A 21902-nucleotide genomic window follows, 5' to 3' on the forward strand; every position below is an offset into this window, starting at 1 on the left:
TACGGACACTCATCCCAGAACCGGCGGACGAGGCGGCGATAGCGCGAGCTCGTTCACCCACTCTCACATTACAGACTCTAAAACCGCTCTCCAAAACTTTGCCGCTGGTCGCATACCCCCAATGGCGCTAAAAGTTTGCTCAGGAACTCACCGCGATCCCCGGTACAACTGATCTGTATACCTCCGCACGTTCTGGGCTCGAGGGAAACGAGGCGGCCCATGACCGAACCCGAGAACTTACTCTCCGGGCTGGGCCGAATACCACGGAGCCCGGTCCGCGCGGGACCGCCTGATCTGATATCACGATATCACCATATATTGCCTCGTCTCCCGCCGGATCTGTCCTCGGGGAGATAAACACGCATGACGCCAACTCCAGGCCGGAATCTTCCCCGATCCGGCCACCAGGACCCATATCCACCTCAGCCTTTACCCAACCTCGGCGTGCCCCTTAGTGGCGCCCATGCCAACCTGGCTAACATCACCCGGGCATGCACCCGGGACCCTTTCCCCGACATCCCCTCTGAGGAAAGGTGGGAGGCCTCGCTTCGCAGCCCCTTCCCGGACCTACAGGTCCGCCTGGTCAAGAGGGCGGAAGAGTTCCCTGAAAGGCGCCGGCGTATACAGCCACCACGGGACCACCAACCTAGGTTAAGGAGAAGACGTCCAGGATGGGACGAGCCTTCAGCCAGTCACCTGCCACCACCAACAGGTTCGATTCTCCTCGAGCCAGTTCCTCACAATAATCTCTCTCTCTCCCTCTCTCTCTCTCTCTCTCTCTCTCTCTCTCTCTCTATATATATATATATATATATATATATATATATATATATATATATATATATATATATATATATATATATATATATATATATATATATATATATATATATATATATATATATATATATGTAACAGAGATAGTGGCCGTTAGAAGGCGCGCCAGTGTGGCCAAATGGGTGTGCGCTCCACTGAGAACGAGGCTGACTGTTTGGTGGCGTCAATCCCCCAACTGGGTCTATGTGCAAGGCTCAGTCATCGGAGCAGCCCCATCGAGAACGATCTTGTTGAGAGACCTGCGCGTGCACTCCCGAGCTAGCTTGGCCTCTGGTACAACCAGCCCCCGTTACCACGCTCTAGCCGTTTGCTAATAAACCCCATTATAATATTTATATATATATATATATATATATATATATATATATATATATATATCATCACCAGTCTATCTACGCCCACTGCAGGGCAAATGCATCTCCCAGTAGTGTGCAATTGCCCCGGTCCTGTGCTAACTGCGACACACTAATATATATATATATATATATATATATATATATATATATATATATATATATATATATATATATATATATATATATATATATATATATATATATATATTAAGTTTTAAAATATATATAAATGTATAAATCTAAATATAAAATTTAAATATATAAATATATATGAATCTTGAATTTTCCAACTCATTTGTCCCTAACCCTAATAACCCTAACCCTAATAACCTAACCCTCATAATAATAACCCTAAGGTTATTTACGACTACGACAGGCTAACTTTTCGGCCATTAATGATGGGCTGAAGATTTTTCTGGATAAGCTTCTTGTTGGTTCCGACGAGAGATCGGTCACTGAAAATTGGCACCTACGTAAAAGTACAATTCACAATAGTAAACATCATATTCCACAAAAGGTCATTACCACTAACCGTCAGTTTCCATGGTTCAGCCGTGCATTAAAACGCCTTGCTAACAAAAAAAGACGTTTCTTTATCAGAGCAAAGCGGTATCGAAAATTGGAGCACTGGTCAGCACTAAATAATGTCGTATGTACATATAAGAAAGCTTTAAAGAAATCAAAACACGAGTTAATGAATGTTGCACTACCTGAAGTGCTTTCCAAAAACCCTAAAAAATTCTGGTGTATGATTAAAAATACAGAGGATTCCACAATTTATCTTGTTGATTTGAAGTCAAACCGAACCAGCAACGCTGAATGCGCCGTCGCTCTGAATGACACGTTTGCAAAAGCATTTTCCAGTTGTACTAACCCGTCACTCCCTGCCTGTCACACTGATATTGATTTTCCCATGGCTCCTATTCATTTTGATTTTGATGGCATTGTACGCATAATTGAGGGCCTAAAATTATCTTCTAGTTGTGGTCCCGATGATATCAATACAAAAGTGCTCAAAAACACCTCGGTTTATTCCGCTATAATATTGTCCAAAATATTTAATCAGTCTCTTCAATCAGGGGAGATTCCGGATGACTGGAAAATAGGTAAAGTGATTCCCCTCCATAAATCTGGCGACAAACATTCCGCTTTGAACTATCGCCCCATATCGTTAACGAGTATTTCTTGTAAAATATTTGAACACGTCATCGCCTCTCATTTGACAAGTTTTCTTGAATCATTGTCATTTTTTTTCACCTTTAGAAAATTAGTTTCGTGTGAAACGCAGTTGGTAGCCTTCACAAACGACCTTCATTCTGTACTTGATAACGGTTTGCATATTCATAGCATATTCATGATTGCATATTCATTGCATATGCATATTCATTGCATATTCATAGACTATGATTGCATATTCATAGACTTTTGTAAGGCGTTCTATAAAGGGCCCCACGGCGTGCTTCTTCACAAACTAAGCCAACTGAGTATAGACCCTAATGTTCTTAAGTGGATTAAATGTTTTGTAACAGATCGCTCTCAATTTGTCCATGTTAATGGATTTAACTCTTCAACTCTTCCTGTCACTTCAGGCGTCCCACAAGGTTCAGTTTTGGGGCCATTGCTTTTTCTCATATATATAAATGATCTACCTAACAATCTGACTTCTTCTGTAAAACGTTTTGCTGATGACTGTGTTATTTACCGCGAAATAAAAAAATACTAACGACGTTTCTTTGCTTCAACAGGATCTTGACGCTATCGATAATTGGTGCTCGACTTGGCATATGACACTTAATATTAATAAATGTAAGGTAACGCGGTTCTAACGCCAACGTAACTTACATCCTTCCTCTTACAGTATAAGCAGCTCCCCATTGCTACCAGTGTCGTCTTATAAATAGCGCGAGGTTATCTTAACAGCAGACCCTAGTTGGAATATGCATGTCTCTTCTATTATCTTGAATGCTAACTGGATGCTTGGTTTTATTAGGCGACATTTTCCCTTAGCCCCCGTTTCTGTTAAACTGTAATTGTATAAGTCACTTATTCGCTCAAAACTCGAATACCCGTCTTCAGTATGGGATCCATGCGATAATTCACTAATAACTGCACTTGAAGCAATCCAGAACCGAGCATCGCGTTCCATCCTTCACGATTACGGCAGTTTATCAAGGGTAACGCAAAATGAAAACAAGTATATCTCTCGAACCACTCACACTGCGCAGGAAGATATCGCGCATGTGCCTTTTCTTTAAGATCTATAAATTGAACTCCACCCTTAAAACTGCTCTTATCTCACCCTCTACTCATGTTTCATTGCGCACAGATCATTCTTGCAAAGCTGGTATCCCGAAATGTCGCACTGTATCATATTCAAATTCGTTTATTCCTACAATACATCGGAGTGGAATCGCCTGCCACCATTCCTAGTGCTTAATAACAACATCGACCAGTTTAGGAAAAAAGTGTCTGATTACTTCACTTCTGTCTAGCTCGTGACCTTTTTTTGCCATAGTGTTTATTTTCCTTCTAATGTGTTATTTCCATTTGCATTAAATTGTCAATGTTAGTTTTTTCTTTCATGCTAGAGGGAATACCTGCTTAGATTTGTGTTAAACATTTGTATACATCTGCGCATCGCTGGATACTTATTTGTTTTGTGTTTTCGTATATTGCTTCATATGTATACAATGTTTGTACAATTTGAATATCTTTGAACATCCTGATGCACCACTTCCCTCAATAATGCCCTCTGGGCCATGAGGGTACCTGAAATAAATAAATAAATAAATAAACACCCATCCGCCTCCGCGGGCCTCCTCGTCCGCCGAGTGAATCCGGCTCAGGCGGTTTATATGCGTACGTACTCCATGTTCGGAAGCCCACGACGACTTCCCGGCATCGTGGGCAGCGGGGACGCGTCAATGGCAGATGCATGTGGGTGTGGCCGAGGGAAAGATCGCTGCTCCCCCGGGGCCATGCGAGGCCATCGCGCACGTGTCTTACCCTCACAACTGTGAGTTTGCCAGCGGCGGCCGTGGCTTTCCAACGTCCCGTATACTAGAACAGAGTTCGTATCAGCGACTTCAGCCATGCTTTCTCGCAAGTGGAAGCTTTTATCTCCTTTTGGCGGCGTAGTTGTTCTATCTCACTCACGTTGAGAAAAATTGTATTGTGATCGTGGCCGCCTCTCTTCCACCTGTCAAACTTCCCAAAATACATTCGACGTCGCGCTGGAATGCCCCCAACACCCAATGCCGCTCCCTTCCGCATCCTCGGAGCAGCGCACCAGGCATGAGAGTAAAAAAAACCTAAACTCACGGGCTCGAGCTCAGCGGTGATAGCCCGCGGCTTCCTGATCTGAGAAGAGGCCGTTCGTTTCTCTCCTTCCCTTTTATTTTTTTACTCCGAACCAATACCCGCTACACTCACTCACTCTCTCAACTGACTCACTCACTTAACTGACTCACTCACTCACTCACTCACTCAACTGACTAACTCACTCACTCATTCGCTCACTCACTCATTCGCTCACTCACTCACTCACTCACTCACTCACTCACTCACTCACTCACTCACTCACTCACTCACTCACTCACTCACTCACTCACTCGTTTTTTGCAACAACTTTTAGATGTACCCCGACAAATGTCAGTGGAGAATCATAATCGCAGAATTGTCCGTCAGTAGCAGTCACTGTGAATGGCATCAGCTTGTGGTGACCGTTTGAATTTATCGTGCTCGTTTTAGTAACTTATTATTTACCTAATACCGACAGTGCATTGCGCCTCTATAGTGTGTGTGTGTGGGGGGGGGGGGGACGGGTCGGAACTTCTGAAGGGTCAATGACGGATCAAACCATGAAACATACTCGTCATGCTAAAGACACTCAAAACAAATATACAGCATTTCAGTGGCGGGAAACCAAATAAGATCGTGGCGGCCCCTGCTTTGCTCCTTAGAGGGAGCATCACGTGTCTCTAACCTCATGGATTACTGCAGAGGCAGATCTTCCGTGACGGAGCGGCAAAACCTCGGTTTCACTCACTGACGTCCGAGTGAGTTTTCCTCGTCGCGTTTTCTGGTGTGTCACATGTGTCACATAAAGAACAGCCGTTTTATGTGCCACATAATCGAAAGCCGAAGAAATCGCAGCATCTGGGAGTAAAAAAACTCCGCATTTGAAAGAAGAAAAACAGCTATAAAAGCACGCCACACATATGCGATATGAGACAGGTGAGAAACGGGAATTAGTCTATAAGTGCCGGGACTAAGCTACCTAATTGTTCTTATCAAATGCATTGATGCACATGGGGTGTTTTTTTTTTCTTTACACTGTTCAGAGCTTGTTTTTTCTGAAATTGACGGTAGCCCTTCTCTTCTTTATGATCTTGTATGTCTGTCGATGCTGTTTCTTTCTGGCTCCACACTTGGTTTTACGTGGTTCACACGCTTTGAGTGTGCCTTTGTTTGTTGTGTTGGATCTCCACGTTCGCAGCACTCCTGCATGGGCCACCAAATGGTGGGTGGAAAAAAGCCAGCAAATGGGTTGTACTTACAAATCTTGATATGTACCACACAAACGCAATCATTTGGTGTCGATTTTTTAACACGAAAGTGTTTTATTCCCGGATACACCAAGATTTCACTCACGTCATATCCGTAACAGAAGTGACGCCAGTACAACGAAACAAGCGGCCTGTAAAGGGTGCACCCCTGCACACAGGGTCACCTTGCGGGCGAGCAACCTTTAGTACTAAAAAGTACGTTGCGCTTAAGGTTGTTCGTTTTCCGGTTTTATATTTTAACACGACAGTGTTTTATGCCGGGGTACACCAAGATGTCTCTGACGTCACATCCGTTACGGAAATAACGCCAGTACACCTTTGCCGAACCGACCCGCCAGCAGGACGTCGCTCGCCAAGCACACCCACAAGACAGCCGCCGACCCGGAAATCATCCTCAGCTGCAGATTTCGCTGCACATTTCACTTTTGTATTTTACTGATTCCTACGACAGAGGAATCAACCACAGTTTTTTTTCTGCAGTACAGCTCAACAGAAATGACAAGACCACAGAGAAGAAACTTATCTCGGACACTAAAACAATGGCAGGTACTCCGGAACATTTTCTCGTTTCTATAGGTATCGCCTCTGCATGAAGAACAAATGCATGGGAAGCGAAATTCATGTCTCTTGCATACAGCACAGCCCGAATGGACGCAGTATGCTCCTCTACCTCCTGATTGATTGTGGGGGTTTAACGCGCCGACGTAAGGCAGCTGATGAGGCACGCCGTAGTTGAGGGCTCCGGATTATTTTTGACCACCTGAGAATCTTTAACGTGCGCCGAAATCTCGAACACATGGGCGTTTTTGCTTTTCGCCTCCATCAGAACAGCGGCCGCCATGGCAGGGACTCGAACCCGCGTCCTCGTGCTCAGCAGCACAACGCCTTAGCCACTGACCCACGGCGGCGGGTTTCTCTGCCTTCTGATTATATGACCGGGGGAAACGAAGCGAATAAGAACGGCATATCATGTTTGCCCAGAAATGCATTAAAACATACTCTTGGAAAAACTGCTAACTTCTTCACAATGCTCGTCCCCTAACACAGCAGCAATATACTTGGCTTGTGCGAGCAGAAAAAACGCTGACTTCTAAAACTGCGTGTAGCTGACACGTGTGATCCTATATTGCTTGTTTGTGATGCGTTAAGCCGGCACGTTGCTTGCAGCGGGCGTGTTTCTAGTTTCTGACGATAGGGAATGCGCTGATGGGAAAGGCATGCTTTATACTTTTTGCAATGAATCCGCTCATGTGTTGTACTGATTAATTATGTTAAAATGAAGCTTTTTAGTTCTACCCCCAGGGTCTGTGTTGCGACCGTTGGTTTCAACAGAAAACTCTCGCGAACAAATAAAATAAGTTACTGGCATCGCCACGAATCGAACCTGCAACGAATAGAGAAATGGGGTGAGAGCCCGTTGTCTTACCTATTAAGCTACGAGCCCACGTAGAGACGGGGAGACAGACGGTGCACTCACCGAGCACATCTGCGGGTTTTCTCCCAGCTGAATGCCACGTGATAGCGTCACGCGACCTCTCGCGCAGCTGTGCGCACCGCCCATGGCGCGTGTAGCATCCGTGTGCGGGCCTTGCTCATACGCGAGGAGTTATTAAAATTAAATGAAGCTCACACCAACGCACGACATCTCACTTCTCCCTGTCTGCCGCCAATCTCTTCGCCTCCGTCGGGGGCGGCAGAGAAGGAAGAAGTGAGCTCGTCTTTTGAGCTTCCTTTAACTTTATAAAAAAAGGTTTCCACTCGTGCTAACTCAACCAACCACCGTTCATGACTCATGCATTGACTTAACCTTAGAAAAGAATATAAGTTTGAACTAATAAGGGCTGTAGTTAAGTGCATTTCACTTGTCTCTGGTTTCACTCGTTGTAGAGTCACGTGTGTAAATTCAAGTGACGTCGCATGGTTATCGTTTTGGGTTTCGTTTCAGCTTCGCTTTCCAACCACCTTCACAGAATGAATTGGTGCGCTTTTTTATTATACGTAATTTGGGCGCCTCCTTTAACCCCTTCTGTACCCCAGATCTGTGGCTCGCTTCCTCCCTATCCTGTACCCGAAGTCCCACATCTCCATCCCACTGAAGAACACCCTGCTGACAATCCCCCTGACGATGTTTCTCTTGTGAGCCGTACGCTAGTCACTGAGTGCATTCGTTGTATACCGTCTGCATGTGTGCGTAGTTCGACAACGCTTTCCTCACTTGCACTTGCACGATTGGCGTGCAGTACGCCTTGTTTGGCCGCCCCCGCTTGTAGCTGCACTTCGACGCATAACCGACATGATGAGTTCTGTTTGGTGTCCCCTTGGTGCCGACTTCCTACTTGGCACCATGCCTTGGCGAATTCAGCGCAGGTCGGCCTTCATACACAACTCACGGCCAACACGAGTACAGTTTGCTACGCCAGCCTTGGCAAAAGTTGAAAACACCTCACAAATAACTCTTGGCGTTATTTAACTGTTCAGAAGCTTTGTACGTTTTTTCTTAGCTTTCCCAGGGCCAGTCATGCTTTGCGCTCATCCTAACAGAAAAAAACGTGTATTTGAACAGCAGTATAGCCTCAGCTCTATCTGCCTGTATCAGCTAGCGTCGTATATAGACAGAATTTCACAACAATATCGACAAGATGGGCCCATCGAAAACTATCTCCCATTTGTACAGCCGGTATTTCTGTGTTTTGTCCCTCTCTATTCTGCTTTTATTTACTTTTTTACATTGCCCCCCCCCCTCTCGCCTCGTACAGAGTATAACTGACTAGAACAATTCCTACATACGGACTTGCACTCACAGGGCCTGGGAAGGGTTCTGTTTTCTCGCGCGTATAAAAAAACTCGGGATAGCTATCGCGCACCCTAGAATAGGAGACACTCAAACAACACGCAGCTCAGCCACTCTTCCGCCTTTTGGAAAGATGAGTCCCCTGCGAGCGCATTTACGCAACGTGCAAGGTTGCCGCTGAACCAACAACGTCACGCGCACAGTAGCACACCATTCACCGTCACTGTGTAAAACAACACCGAGCGCGTTCACGTGGCTATTGTGATGGGCACTTTGTCCCTGAGCTCCAGGTCTCGGGGCAGCGGATGAAAGAAGCTGTACATGAGTCTGTAGTGGGCCACGTCGTCGGGCAGCGCCATCACCGAGTCCAGGAAGTCCTGGATGTAGCCCTTGCGCCGTAGCGCCAATGACTCGTCGCCGTCCGAGCTGAAGACCGTGCCACGCGACAGCGGGCAGAAGTCGCACTCGGGGAACTTCTTGCTCATCTTGCTGTGCAGCTCGAGGAACTGCTTGTAGGTGCGCACCACCGACTGGGTCGGCGGGAACTCCCGCGTCACGGCCACCACGTACACGTAGTATCGTTCGGGGTTGTGCCGCAGCCTGATCCCTGTCACGCGGAGCCGCGCGATGCGGCCCTCGGCCGCGACGCTGAAGTCTCGCGGATTGAAGGACAGTCGCAGCGCGCTCTCGCCCCTGGTGGGGGACCCGAGTACGGCGAGGTTGTGGATGAAGAAGTTCAAGCTGGTGGCCAGTGTCATGACGCTCTCGCGGATGCGCTTCTCGAAGTGCCGGGCCGCCTGCTCGTCGGTCGCGTCGAGCGACATGGAGCGGTGCAGGTAGACGAGCGCTTCCCGGTCCACGTCCACCATTCCCGAGTACTTCATGATACTGAACAGCGCCAGCAGGAGATTCGAGTTGCGCCGGATCACGTTGTAGGCGTCGCAGCAGAGGCGGACGAAGTGGGCCTCGCCCGCGCTTCGACGGATCAGGTACACCATGTCCGGAGTGAGCGCAAAGGGCGCCCGGTCCCTCTTGATCCCTCCCAGAGTCTCGGCGCGACCCAGCACCTTGGCAAAGTCGATGTGCAGCATGTGGCCCATGGTCGAGATCAAGATGTTATCGTTGTGCCGGTCGCCGACGCCCAGTACGTACGTGGCCACGCAGTAGCCAGCGCACGATTTGGTGAAGTTGTCCACAGCCGCCTTGTACTGGTTACGAGACGGGTTGTGCTTCCACAGCCAGTCAGTGATGGTGCGGTTGCTGAACGCGCCTGCGACCCCAGAGTGGTCTGTCTGGATCTTCCTCAATGTGGACACATCGCGAACAGCTTCGATAAAGCCGCGGTTCGGGCCCGTCGCAATGCACTTGAACGTGAGCATCTTCAGGTCCATGCCACTCTCTAGCCACAGCTTGTCCATGAGCCGGATGACGCTTAGCATGAGCATGTCTTGACGGAGGTCATCCCCAGCCTTGTATATGACTTCAATATTTTCAGCCGCGTCTTCAGGAGACCTGAATACGAGCTTTATGGGGAGTGTCTTGGAGGGAAAAACGCAGCACGGGTCTATGTCGATAGACTCTACGTTTAGTGCGGGATCCAAAGGGAGCCGCAGCTTGAGAGTTTTCAGAGCTTCGTTTACCTTCTCAAGGCTCTGGCGCATGACTTGCTGCTTGGGGTAGTCGCTTGCCTCTTTGACGTTGTGTGCTACCTCCGCGAGCATTTCGTCGACCATCACCTGCGTGAGAAGGCTAGCCGACACCTTTTCCCCGGCAACGAAGAATAACGCCTTGCGCATTAGCAGCGCCCTATTTCTCATGAGCGGTTCGTTGACCATCCCCGTGACCCACCAGAAGAGCTGGTGGGCCAGCCGGACGCTCTGCCGCGCTCTTTGCAACAGGAACGTGGCCAGGAAAGAATCGTCCCAATTCTGGAACCTGAGCGATTCGACGAGCTGCGCCAAGTAGAGGGACAGCTCGTCACTTCCGACGCTTTGCAAGGAGCGCACGGCGTACTTGCGCACCAAGGTGTCCGGGAACGTCGCGGAGAGCAGAGTGAGAGCTTCCTCCGGGCTGAGCGGGCACCAGGCGCGCACTAGCGCGTACGTCTCGTCGATGTTAGCGACGTTCCAGCAGGCCGGGTGCCGTAGCAAATGAGGGAGCAAGCTAGGGAAGTCGCACAAGTGATGGCGGTACTGCCAGACCATGTCGCGAACGTCCTGGGACAATGGCTGCGAGACATCGCTTACCGTAAGGTCCAGAAAGCTCTTTTGAAAGTCGGGGCTCAGGTCATGAAATGGTTTCTTAATCGTTTCTTGATGCTCTCGCGAAATTGACCTCGACAGGGTCGCCGGGTTTCTGACGTACGGGAGGCTGACGTGAAGGTAACCCTTGTCCCTTTCACTGGCGCACGCTGGTCCGCGCGTTGACATCGTCTCGGGCGACCAGAGGCCCAAGAGGAACTCGCCGCTGTTGAAGTGTTCCCTGTCGGCGAATACGTTCATTCCAGACCAGCCGAGCACCTGGTCTACGCCTTCTCGGTGACCGATGACAGTCAAATAGAGCCTTGTCTCCCGAGGCAGGGAATAGATCGAGATGTTTCTGAAGGTCACACATTCGTCGAAGTAGACGCACTGGAACAACTTTTGAGTCACGTACATCTTACGCGTTGTCTGATAGCAGAGCAAGTGTTCGCCGTATGTTAGTGCACAGTCTACGCTGTAAGTGTCGTACTCCTGAAGCCAAGACTTCTGGAGTTGTGTCAGCATCTCGATCCGGGGCCCGAAAGGCTCGCTGCTGTCCACCGCGAGGTCCTCACTCCGTTGGGGCAGCGCCTCTTCGACAAAACTCACGGCAAAATCAACGCCTCGACGTTCCGAATGCATAGCCAGGAACTTGGCCACTGCCATCTCGATATCCTCCACGAAAAGGCTAACGAGGAAAGCTTTCCTCGGGCCGTCCACTGGGTCCCTCTTTTCAAAAACGATGTCGCGGAGGAAGTTTATCAGGTTAACGATAGAGCGGTGTATATCTCCAGTCTCTGTGTTTCCAAGCAACGTGCACAAATCGACGACCACCTTTGTCACTTCATCGGCTGCGTCGAAGAGGTTTACTTCCCCAGAGCTCTTTGCAGACGATTCTTCGGCGTCAGCGACCAAGCGGTCCGCGGCGTTCTCGAAGTTCACGATGCGCTCCTTGACATCTTCGAAACCAATGCACTTTTCGGAGCCTGAATCGCCGCCTCCGACAACGTCCAAGTCGCACTCTTCGCACGTGGCTGCCGTCCATGGCCTGTGCACCGTGTTCAGGCTGAGGAGGGTCAACCACGCGGTCTTTCCCAACCTGCTACACGCGCAGATGTATTCGTAGTCACTAAGGACGGTCTCGTTGGAAAGGTACTCGTCCAGGCCTGTCACCTTGAAGACGAACGAATCTTTGCTGTCTCCCAGAAAGGGCTTGATGCTGTCCACGAGGTAGCCGACCCGTGTCCCCGCAGGGCATGAGAATGACACCGGCTTGTGCAGGCCTTCCGCGAATATCTTGAGCTTCACGTCGAAAGTGTCGTCCGAGTTGTTCTGCAGAGTCGGACTGATGAGCAGGCCAGAGTACGGGTCGTCCTCGGGCTCGACCTGGGGAGAAAGAAATGGTGGGTTCAGGCTTAGCTCCTGAATTACTCTGTCAGCTTGTGCGTGGGACAGAAATCGGCACCACACTTCTTATAGGGTCCTAGAAGACAAAATATCAATTTAGTTCATTAAAAAGACCGCCTTTTCCGGATAACAATGATACCAATTTTATCGCAAATTTCAAACAAAGTGCGGAGGTATTAAGGAAAACGTTCGACGCAGTGACGACTCTCCGGCCACTTTCCGGCGACCTTTTTATGACATCACAGAATCTTGTCTGTGCGATCGGAAGCCGCCGGAACCGCCGCCAAAAAACATGACTGGGCGATAGCAGTGCACGGGGCGTTTAGTTCCGTTTAATCGTACCACTTGAATGCTAACCCTGCCTATTATATTTGTACTGCTCGCATAATAAGTCACTCCTGCCCCTATCGCGTCACGGAAGTCCGGAATTTAAAAGTTCTACAATAATTCTTGCATTTTCTCGGATAAAAAACCTCTTTTTCGCTGAAATGGAGCTGAGTGGGTTACCGTAGGCCAGCCGTTTCAGATTAAACAAAGTTGTTTTTGTCTTGATGACCCCTTTAGAAGAGAAAGCAGAACCACACTTATACCAACTGACATAACCGAAACGTTTTTGTATCTGTTCTCCTAACAACGCTCGATAACAAACTAAATTCATCGAAACTCGTCAGAGCGTATACGTCCAGGAGATATTTCGGGTGCGGTGGACAGTTGTACAAGGTGGTCGATCTTTATGTCAAACATTTTAGGCTAGCCGTCCAAGAATGTGGGGTGTTGTGAAGCCAAGTTCTGTGAAGCCAAAAATAAATGCGAAGCATGTGAAGGAGTTTACAGGCCGGGGAAGGAAAAATTCCCGCTGATTGGCTGAAAAGGAGCTTAGCACACGGAAATGAGGACGGGGTCAGTGGAATAGGATGAGTTTTGTGAAGGGTAGCGAGCAGGAATCAGGTATGTGACGTTGGTTTGTAAATTTCTTTGACCTACAACTGGCGCGTGGGCGCCTCTCGGCGGATGCTCCCGCGAGTGCTTCCTTCCACGTGCAGCAAATGCATTGGAGAAATCATGTTCCAACTTCGATTCTTACACACGGTGCGCGTGCCTATTGAAGCGCGGCCGTCGAAATTCGCCCTGCCCGCTCGTGCAAGCGACCGGCCGGCAGGCCCGTCAAGGAGGGAGAGAGTACGGCACGCCGGCTGTTCTTTACGCGTTTCTTTCACCGTCGAATATATTTCACCACGTTGTCACTTGGAAAGAATACCCCTGAAAATGGTTATACTGTTACGCAGCCAAGCACGACGGAGGAACAACATTTATTGGCGCGAAGTTGTGCTCCGCGAAGAACTTCAAGAAAAAATTAAAGCCAGTTCCACGCCTGCGAAATGCCCCGCAGTGGCGATCGAAAATCGCTCACGGCACCGTGTCGCCGCAGTATGTACGTACTCGAAGCTCACCCACGGAGGTCTGGTAGTTAATCGGTGCATATATAGTGAGGTGTATCTGCACCGCGTGCTGAGATCGCACACGGACTAACGTCGAGGCGGTGTCGCCACCTGTCAGCCCAGCGGGGTATCTCTGGCGAGACGGGCATCATCCCAGTGCATCGCAATCTCCTAAACAGCTAAACTGTGAATACAAGTGGCGTAGAAGCGCTCAACGAAATGACGTGCACAGACGGGCGTCGGCGAATTGAACGCCGCGGCGTTGCCCTGCGAGCATTTATATTTTCGCGTGATTTTTTCTGGAATTGCCGAGTTACGTTCAGAGCACTGGGGATCAAAGAATATTGTTCTAGCCTAGTGACGACCGGGCAAGGCACTCTTCCTATCAAATAACATAGCCAGTTCGGCAAACAAAAAGTGCCTGCGGCTTAGCTAACCTTGGATATATGCAAAACTAAAGCTTGGCTTAGTGTGGTTGAGCTTTGGTTTTGCTAGGTTAACCATTGATGTAGCTGTACAGTCAAACCCGTTTATAGCGAACTGCAATATGCACCGTGATTAGTTCGATATATCCAATAGTTCGATATAGCCGAACGAGCTTATTGTTACGAGTTCGCAATTCGCGGGAGCCTCTCCACCACCACCCTCCTCCTCACCACTCCGCCATCCGCGTATGCAGAAACAAACACAGTACAGTAGCCATTACCATACCAAAATAATCCATTTATTGCAAGTAATAAAGCTACTTTCCACCTTAACTACCCACGTTGCAAAAAAAAGCGTGATTTTTGTTTTCACTTTCGTTTTGGCGGCTTCAACTAGCATAGCATTCTCTACACGAAACATTGTTTGCACCAGTTCGAGTCCGCGTCCTCAAAAATCTAAGAAGCATTGGCGGAGCACATCGACTGCCGAAAGCGCTTCATTATAAGCGTCGGACGGATTTCACTCGCGACATCATCGGGAGCGCTGGCGAGCTCTTCCCACAGTTCACCGATGCTGTCTTGGTCCGGACTCGCTGACAGGGCGGGTTCCGTCGTGAGTCCCGCGCGTGGGAAACAGTTACGGAAAGTATTGGGCGTCACGTCACTCTGTGCGAGGCGCAATGTCTCAGTCGCGGGTCATGTCTCAGTCATGTCTCAGTCTCAGTCGCGCAATGTCTCAGTCACGAAGCAATGTCTCATGTCTGCTTCGTGGTCGCGTCCAATCCACATCTCAATCGCCGCTCCGAGATCATGCATTTCGGCGGCCATTCTAGGCGCCCAGAGTTCAATCGGATGTGAACTTCGTTATAAGGAATACGTTTCCCATGTATTTCCGTAACTGAAATATTTTTGTTCGATATATACCATAATTCGCTCTATCCGGGTTCGTTATAGCCGGGTTTGACTGTATTGCCTACCACGGCTCAAAGCCGTTCGATCCCGTGCAACGCTCGCAGAAGGGGGCCCGGCGAACGCGGCCTTCGCCGGGCTCCAGACCAGTCACGTAGCCCGAGACGACCCAGCGGCGCATGCATGGGAGGCTGCAGGGGTGGTCTGCTGCCGATCAGCTGATCGGCCGCAGCGGCGTCGGCGGCCGTCGCTCGTGCTGAGCTGAATGACTAAAAAATTCCCCCGCATTTCCCCGAGGGGGAGAATGTGAAAGTGCGAATGCACGGTTGTCGGCCCGCTTGCGGCGCTTGCGCTCGGCCCCCGCAGCCCACCGCCTCGCCGCCTTCTCTTCCATCGGGTTTGTAGTATCACGTGTACACCACGCAGTTATCAAGCCGCTATAACGCCGCTGAGTCGCCAACGCACGCCGCTGACGACGTAGTTTGAATGCGTTAAAGATATAAGGCGCGTTACTCACACTGATATCAGCGTGGCTTCCGTGGCTTAGTCGGTAGAGCGTCGGGCTGCGGCCCGCAAAGACCTCGGATCGAAACCTGGCGCCGGATGCTGTTTCTTCTTTAAATATAGAGGAGCACTGCGGACGCCGACGCCGCCGCCGCCGCCGACGCCGGCGGTGGATGGCTTGGGGTCGCTTGTAAAGTCGCACTTAAAAAAACGGGGCCTTGTGTGCAGCGCACGCGGTGCGCTTCCAGGGGTGTGTCGGCGGGGTGTGCCTCCGGTCAAGCGATGAAATTGCGCATCCGCCGCGATACCGCTGGATGAAAGTAGCAAAGCTTCGCTTAAAAAAAATGGAACACGCGCTCCACTTCGAAAAAAGATAAGACAGCCGGTCGCGGCCAAAAACTGGCAACAAAACATATTCGTAAACAAAACTGAAGTAATGGTTCTCGTAAACAAAACTGAAGGCATGGTTCACGGCATTATCGTTCTTTGTTTGGGTAGTCTCGGAAGCGTTACTCCGGTAGGAATGAACGTGCTAGAAATTTGTGTATATAAAAGCATTACTAGAAAAATTCCAGTAAAGCTATGATGTGGTTTAGGATTTGCTCTTCGGAAACGGCGGTGTCTTGAGTGGATCGCCTGTGGAGGAAATCTTATGAATTTTACATTTCCCTTAACGCTAGGTGCATACCGCACGTTCACTTAGCAACCACGGCGGCCGATTTTCTGATGGAGGCGAGAAGCGAAATCGCCTGTGTGTTCGAGATTTCGGCGCACGTCAAGAATCCCCAGGTGGATAAAATTGATTCGGAGCCGTCCACTACGGCGCCCCTCATCGCCTGCGTTTCGTCGGCGCGTGAAGCCCCGTAATCAATCAACGTTGACTTAGCAAACTGCCAGGAAGTCTCCCGTGTACAATTGTCGCTGTAGTTTGGGATGACACGATTTGAACTACACGATGCAGTTAGAAATACCACACCCACGAATTCACTACAATACCGTTTAAAAGTTACCCATGCATGAAACGTGCCATCTTCTACACCGCTAGTGGCCAAAGCTGTGCATGAAACGATGACCTTTCATGGCTAATTATCGGCACAAAATGGCGTCACGAACGTGTTTTTCCAAGTGCTACCACACTAATTCGCGTTATCACAAATACGCGTACCTGAACACGAGCGTGAGCAAAAGTAACTAAATAGACAAGCTAATAATTTCGCAATAACGTTTTTAAGAGGTGCATTGTTGAGGTGCACTGTTAAGATGCAATTGCCGTTTCCTTCTTTTTTAAGGCGGTATTACACGCGGAGAATATGAATCAACCAGCGCAGTGTTCGAAGCTAGGTTGATTGTAAACAGTTACAAGGGCCGCTCATAATCTGTGAGTATGCACTTTATGTCGCGATATGGTTCATACAAAATTACATAAGAATCAGCGTTACCTCTCGCACTGATTTCAGTAAAATAGGCACAGCATACATCGTGTTAGGCCTCTTACACGTGACGAGAGCCGATTGTGTGAGCAGGGAGCCTTACTTCTCAGGATTAAACTGCAGTAGCTTCCCGAAGTCACCTTGAGAACGTGAAAAAAAAATTCAGCATGACGGATAGTATTGATACGAATCGTTAAATAGGTGTTCGGGGTGAATTATGGTTTAAAGGCCTCCTTATGCCGAATAACCTGTGTTGCTATAGAGCACGTGGAAAACCTAACGTTCGTTTGAGCCCACCTGGGATAGCATCTTCTGGAGCTTGTCCAGAAGCTTCCGACTGTGGTGGTTCGGCTGCTTCCTCATCAGCTGGCCCGGGATGAACCGGAACCGGTGGGAAGGTGTGGACGACGCTCCGGGGTTCAGGCTCATGATGGACTTGCACCTCGGCACCACCTTGAAGCGACTACGACCTGCGCAAGAGTCGTACAAGGACAGTTCGGGTGAGGCTGAATAATTTTGCCTGGCTGCTTCACGCGCGCCAGAGCATTTAGCAACACCCGTGAACAGATCATTTGCACTACTCGAACCGTGAATGCGAGCTATATGATGTATAGGTCAGATGTTATACCCTTGATTTGAAGATGCTGCCCGACGCTGCTTCCAAAGAAAGAGAAAAAAACCTTCGTTGCGACCTCAAGCTGATGCCGTGTAAACGCAGTGTGTGCGCGTGTGTTTCACAACCTTTGTGATTGGATGTCTCCTTTAGACCTGGTTTTTATGCAGTTTGAACGCTTTGGGCTGAACAAACACAGACGACTAGCAAGGAAGCAGTCTTGCACGCGAGCGTCTGTGTTACCTTGCTCCTATATTTTTAATAATTCCTCTATCTGTTTCTTTAGTTTAGTACAAATTACAACCTTGTTTATATTTGGAATAACTAGTTTTGGGCGATTCGCCCAGCTCCATTTCTGCAACGGAAGACTTTCGTAAGCGAGAAAGAACGCAAGTACCAAACCGCTGTCCAGCCGACTGCGCCACTTGTGAAAGAGGCATTGGTGGTGACGAGGGGAATAACCCGGTGGCACCGTTGTGAAAGATGGGTCGGCGGTTGCGAGGAGGCGCCCCGGATTGGCGCCGAGTACCGGAATGAAAAGGGGGGGGGGGGGGGGGGGTGAGACATATCCTGCTTCGCAGTGACAAACCAGGGTCACACCGCCACGTAACAGCGCAGTGCGACTTCAGCTCAGAAAATCACCCATCCTTTATCCCATCACCCCCTCATTTAGAGAGCAATGGGAGATTTTGATGTCCAGCTCCTCACTGGTGACCCAGCTTGAGCTGGTCGACAGGGCACAGGCGGCCATGACGTCACATGGTGTATCTCTCTCTCTCTCTCTCTCTCTCTCTCTCTCTCTCTCTCTCTCTCTCTCTCTCTCTCTCTCTCTCTATCTATCTATCTATCTATCTATCTATCTATCTATCTATCTATCTATCTATCTATCTATCTATCTATCTATCTATCTATCTATCTGTCTGTCTGTCTGTCTGTCTGTCTGTCTGTCGTTTTTGCATGGCGCCTTACTGGGACGGCGGACTTGATGTTACATCTCTGCCTGCCGATGATTGGCAACATATGTCCCAAATCGTGCTCTCTCTTGGCCGGTGGCATATTCAGGATTTTTTTAAATCCTTCCACAGCCCAAAAATCAAGGAAGCAAACGTTCGAAGGCCGCCATCTTGACGCCAAACTACTGTGACCCTAGAGAGGCAGTCTAGATCTCGAGCGCATGCGGAGACTCGCAGCAGCTGCGCAGTTATTTTCGCTCGGGCCGTGAACTGCATTTTATTGCTACGATCTCCGCTAAAGATTTTCGTGCAACGTGCGCAAATACTTGAAGACGGGTAGGGCTGTTCTGACAGCATTCCGTGCGCAAGAAGTCTCAGCAATTCCAACTACGTGCGGCGAAGTGCTTCAAATACGATTAGCATTGTATACTTACTCGGCGCATGCACAGTTTGGGCACACCCCCGCTTGACGACGTGTAAGGAATAAAGGGCCCTTCAAACAGCCCTTGCATCATTTATTTCCTTTCGGTATATTAAATGTTTCTAAAAGGCAGCCAATAGTGGCGTGGAAATATCCAAGCCATGTATACCACCGCTCCACGCGTACATCAGACAACTTAAAAGTGGCGAAAAACGTTGTTTTTTTTCTCTTCCAGGCATTCTTCAAAGTCTAAGCATTCTTAGTGCACTGATACGGCTTCGCACAAGCACTATAGCTCCTGTTGCGCGCGTTTTTGTTACCCAGTTGGAGCGACGAAAGCCTTCGATAGCCACTTTAAGGAAAATCACAACAAAAGCAAAACAGAGGCTAAAAGAAGGCTATCTGCTGCGGCGAGCCAATCAAGGAGTTCCGTTGTGTGTAGGCGATAGCTTTCGCAATGTCTCCAAGCACGAAGGAAGGCGGAAAGCGTTTATCAGCGCCGCGGCAGGACTCCCGTAATATCTGCAATCCCTGTCGTTGCCTCTGGGCTTCGCTTCTTCAACCCGTCCTTCGTTCATCAAACTGCCGAGCTCGACAACGACGTGGCGTACCGGATTGCCTGTACTGCGTGGTGTTGCTCTAACCACACTTTGTGATCAGTCTTCTGGTCATTATTTTTTTCCGGTGCTTGTTCACGCTTTTCACACAAAGCCCTCCTGGTATACCAATTTCCCATCAGAAGTTTACTGATTGAGCCACCCCGCAGAACTTGCATCGCTCTGCTCTCCTTTGGTAGCAAAGAATGCCTGTGTCTCTGCGGTGCATCCTTTGTAGTTTTACCGTGGACCTCTAGATCTATCACACTGTGGTTAACAAGTGGCAATAAATAAATTTGCTATTTCATATACAGGGAAGCATTACAGAAACAAAAATGACGACTACGATGACAAAACTTACGATGACGATTATGATGATGATAATGATGATGATGGTGGTCGTATTTGAAAAGGTGGTTCTCGGTCATGGTCTCGGTACAAGCTACCCCCCTTCAAATTTCCTGTATTGCTTCATATTTTCACAATTCCCAAATTACTCCGTTTTCAATTATAGCCATGATTTGGATTTCCTGTTATGGTAACGTATCTATGGTAACATTATGGTAACGTTATGGTAACGTATCTAGGCTTCACAAGTGCTTAGAAGGTAGATCTTGCTTTCTTTTTGGACGTACAATTTGCGTTACTTAAACCTCGCTCAAACCTTTTGCTGTAGTATCACTGGTTTGTTTGTCATGCGGTCGTGAAAAAGCACGAAGATTTCTCCGCTAAAATGCAACCCTTCTTGTAAAGATGCATGGTGTCTGCCCACCGATTTGTGTGAGACGTAGTTCGAGCTCGTTGTCAGCAAGTGCATATCGTCCACGTGTATCTGTCCTGTAATTGTTTGCTCTACAGGCAACAAACTTAGCTAATACTATAATTTAAAAACCAAGCTACTGCCTTCCGTACCATTCGTTCCACGTCTACCATACAAAACATAATGGGCAGTGAAGGACACATTCCTCTTTCAAGTTCTGGGTTAATAACTGATTAAATATTTGCATTGGTATACAGTAGACTCCCGCTAAGACGAACCTAAAAGCATTTTGAATTTTTTTTGTATTATCAGATATTCGCCTTAAGCAGAGGTTTCTAGCATTGTGTATGTCACAAAAAAGCAGAAGTGTTGTTGGTCTTAACCGTAGAGTCCGTTTGAAACGGAGTCTACTCTATATACGCGCCGGTTGAATGGAACTAAAGTCACACCTAGTGTTACTAAATGAAGTGGAACCATTTACTAAACTTGATGACGTCACGGTTTTCAGTTGATACCATTAAAATACTTTGAGAGCAGAATAAAAATTCGGAGTGTTCGATACGCGGAAGTTTTGAATAAAATTTAATTGAATTTCTGAAAACAAGAACTGACCTCCTAAATTAAATAGAGAACGGCATATTTTCGCAGGTACCGATTTTTTAACACGCAACGCCGTTTTTTTATCCCGGGCCGCAATAAATGCGAATGGGAAAAAAATACGAAAAGGCGTACTGTTTTCAATGTGCTCGCCATTGTGTTACACATCGAGTTGGATATTAACAACACCCGCCGCGGTGGCTCAGTGGCTAAGGGGCTGTGCTGCTGAGTTCAAGGACGCGGGATTTATCCCCGGCCGCGGCGGCCGCTTTTCTGATGGAGGCCAAAAACGAAAATTCACGTGTGTTCGAGATTTCGGCGCACGTTAAAGATCCCCAGGTCCATGCCCGGGGGGTCAAAATGAATCCGGAGCCTTCTACTACGGCGTGCCTCATCGCCTGTGTAGCGTCGGTGCGTTAAGCCCCATAATCAATCAATCAATATAACAGCGAAACTGTTCTTGGTCGAGGCTCTCATTGGACTAAATGTGCTAACGCGGTTGCAGCGATGCGGAAAGGGCATAGCCTAGAGAGGAGACAAGCTCCAAGCGAGGTAAAACAGCAAGGTAAAACAATGTAGTAAGGTAAAACAATGCGTGAACGAGACGCTTATATAGGCAAAGATTTCTACACGACTAAATCGGGTGACAATGTTTATACGTGTCAACATTATTGAGTGAAAAGAAAACATTAAGCATATTTGAGGCAAGGCGTCAGCACATTAAGGATATTTGCTTTGTTCTTTTAATTAAAAATAGCTGACTGCCTGATTTCTGAGACAGCAAATAAAAACATACGCCGTGAAAAAACAAAAAGCGCTCGCGGCGCCCTCTCGTGGCAGTGTTCCAAGTTCAAAAGTAGATGGCGCGAGCGTGGAACTCTACTAAAAACTGTGGTTGATTCCTCTGTCATAGGAATCGGTAAAACACGAAGGTGAAATGTGCAGCGAAATCTGAAGCTGAGCATGATTTGCGGGTCGGCGGCTGTCTTGTGGGTGTGCCTGGCGAGCGACGTCCTGCTGGCGGGTCGCTTTAGCAAAGGTGTACTGGCGTCATTT

At 48.5% G+C, this 21902-nt stretch overlaps 1 protein-coding gene across 2 annotated transcripts in view; it reads right to left on the reverse strand.

The window, feature by feature from the left end:
- Positions 1 to 5795: 5795 nt before the first annotated feature.
- The window catches only part of LOC144175904 (phosphatidylinositol 4-phosphate 3-kinase C2 domain-containing subunit alpha-like), a 37173-nt gene continuing 21066 nt past the window's right edge, over positions 5796 to 21902 (reverse strand). For both annotated transcript variants that reach the window (XM_077704971.1, XM_077704970.1), the window contains exons 2-3: positions 17204 to 17376; positions 5796 to 12178 (exon numbers count right to left, since the gene is read on the reverse strand). In XM_077704971.1, the coding sequence (XP_077561097.1) occupies positions 8801 to 12178; positions 17204 to 17335 (3510 nt within the window). In that variant the 5' untranslated portion in view covers positions 17336 to 17376 and the 3' untranslated portion in view covers positions 5796 to 8800. The remainder of the gene's footprint in view (positions 12179 to 17203; positions 17377 to 21902) is intronic.

Source organism: Haemaphysalis longicornis, unplaced genomic scaffold (assembly GCF_048455015.1).
Source record: "Haemaphysalis longicornis isolate Haplotype H1 unplaced genomic scaffold, Haemaphysalis longicornis Haplotype H1 scaffold_3, whole genome shotgun sequence".
Lineage (NCBI taxonomy): Eukaryota > Metazoa > Arthropoda > Arachnida > Ixodida > Ixodidae > Haemaphysalis > Haemaphysalis longicornis.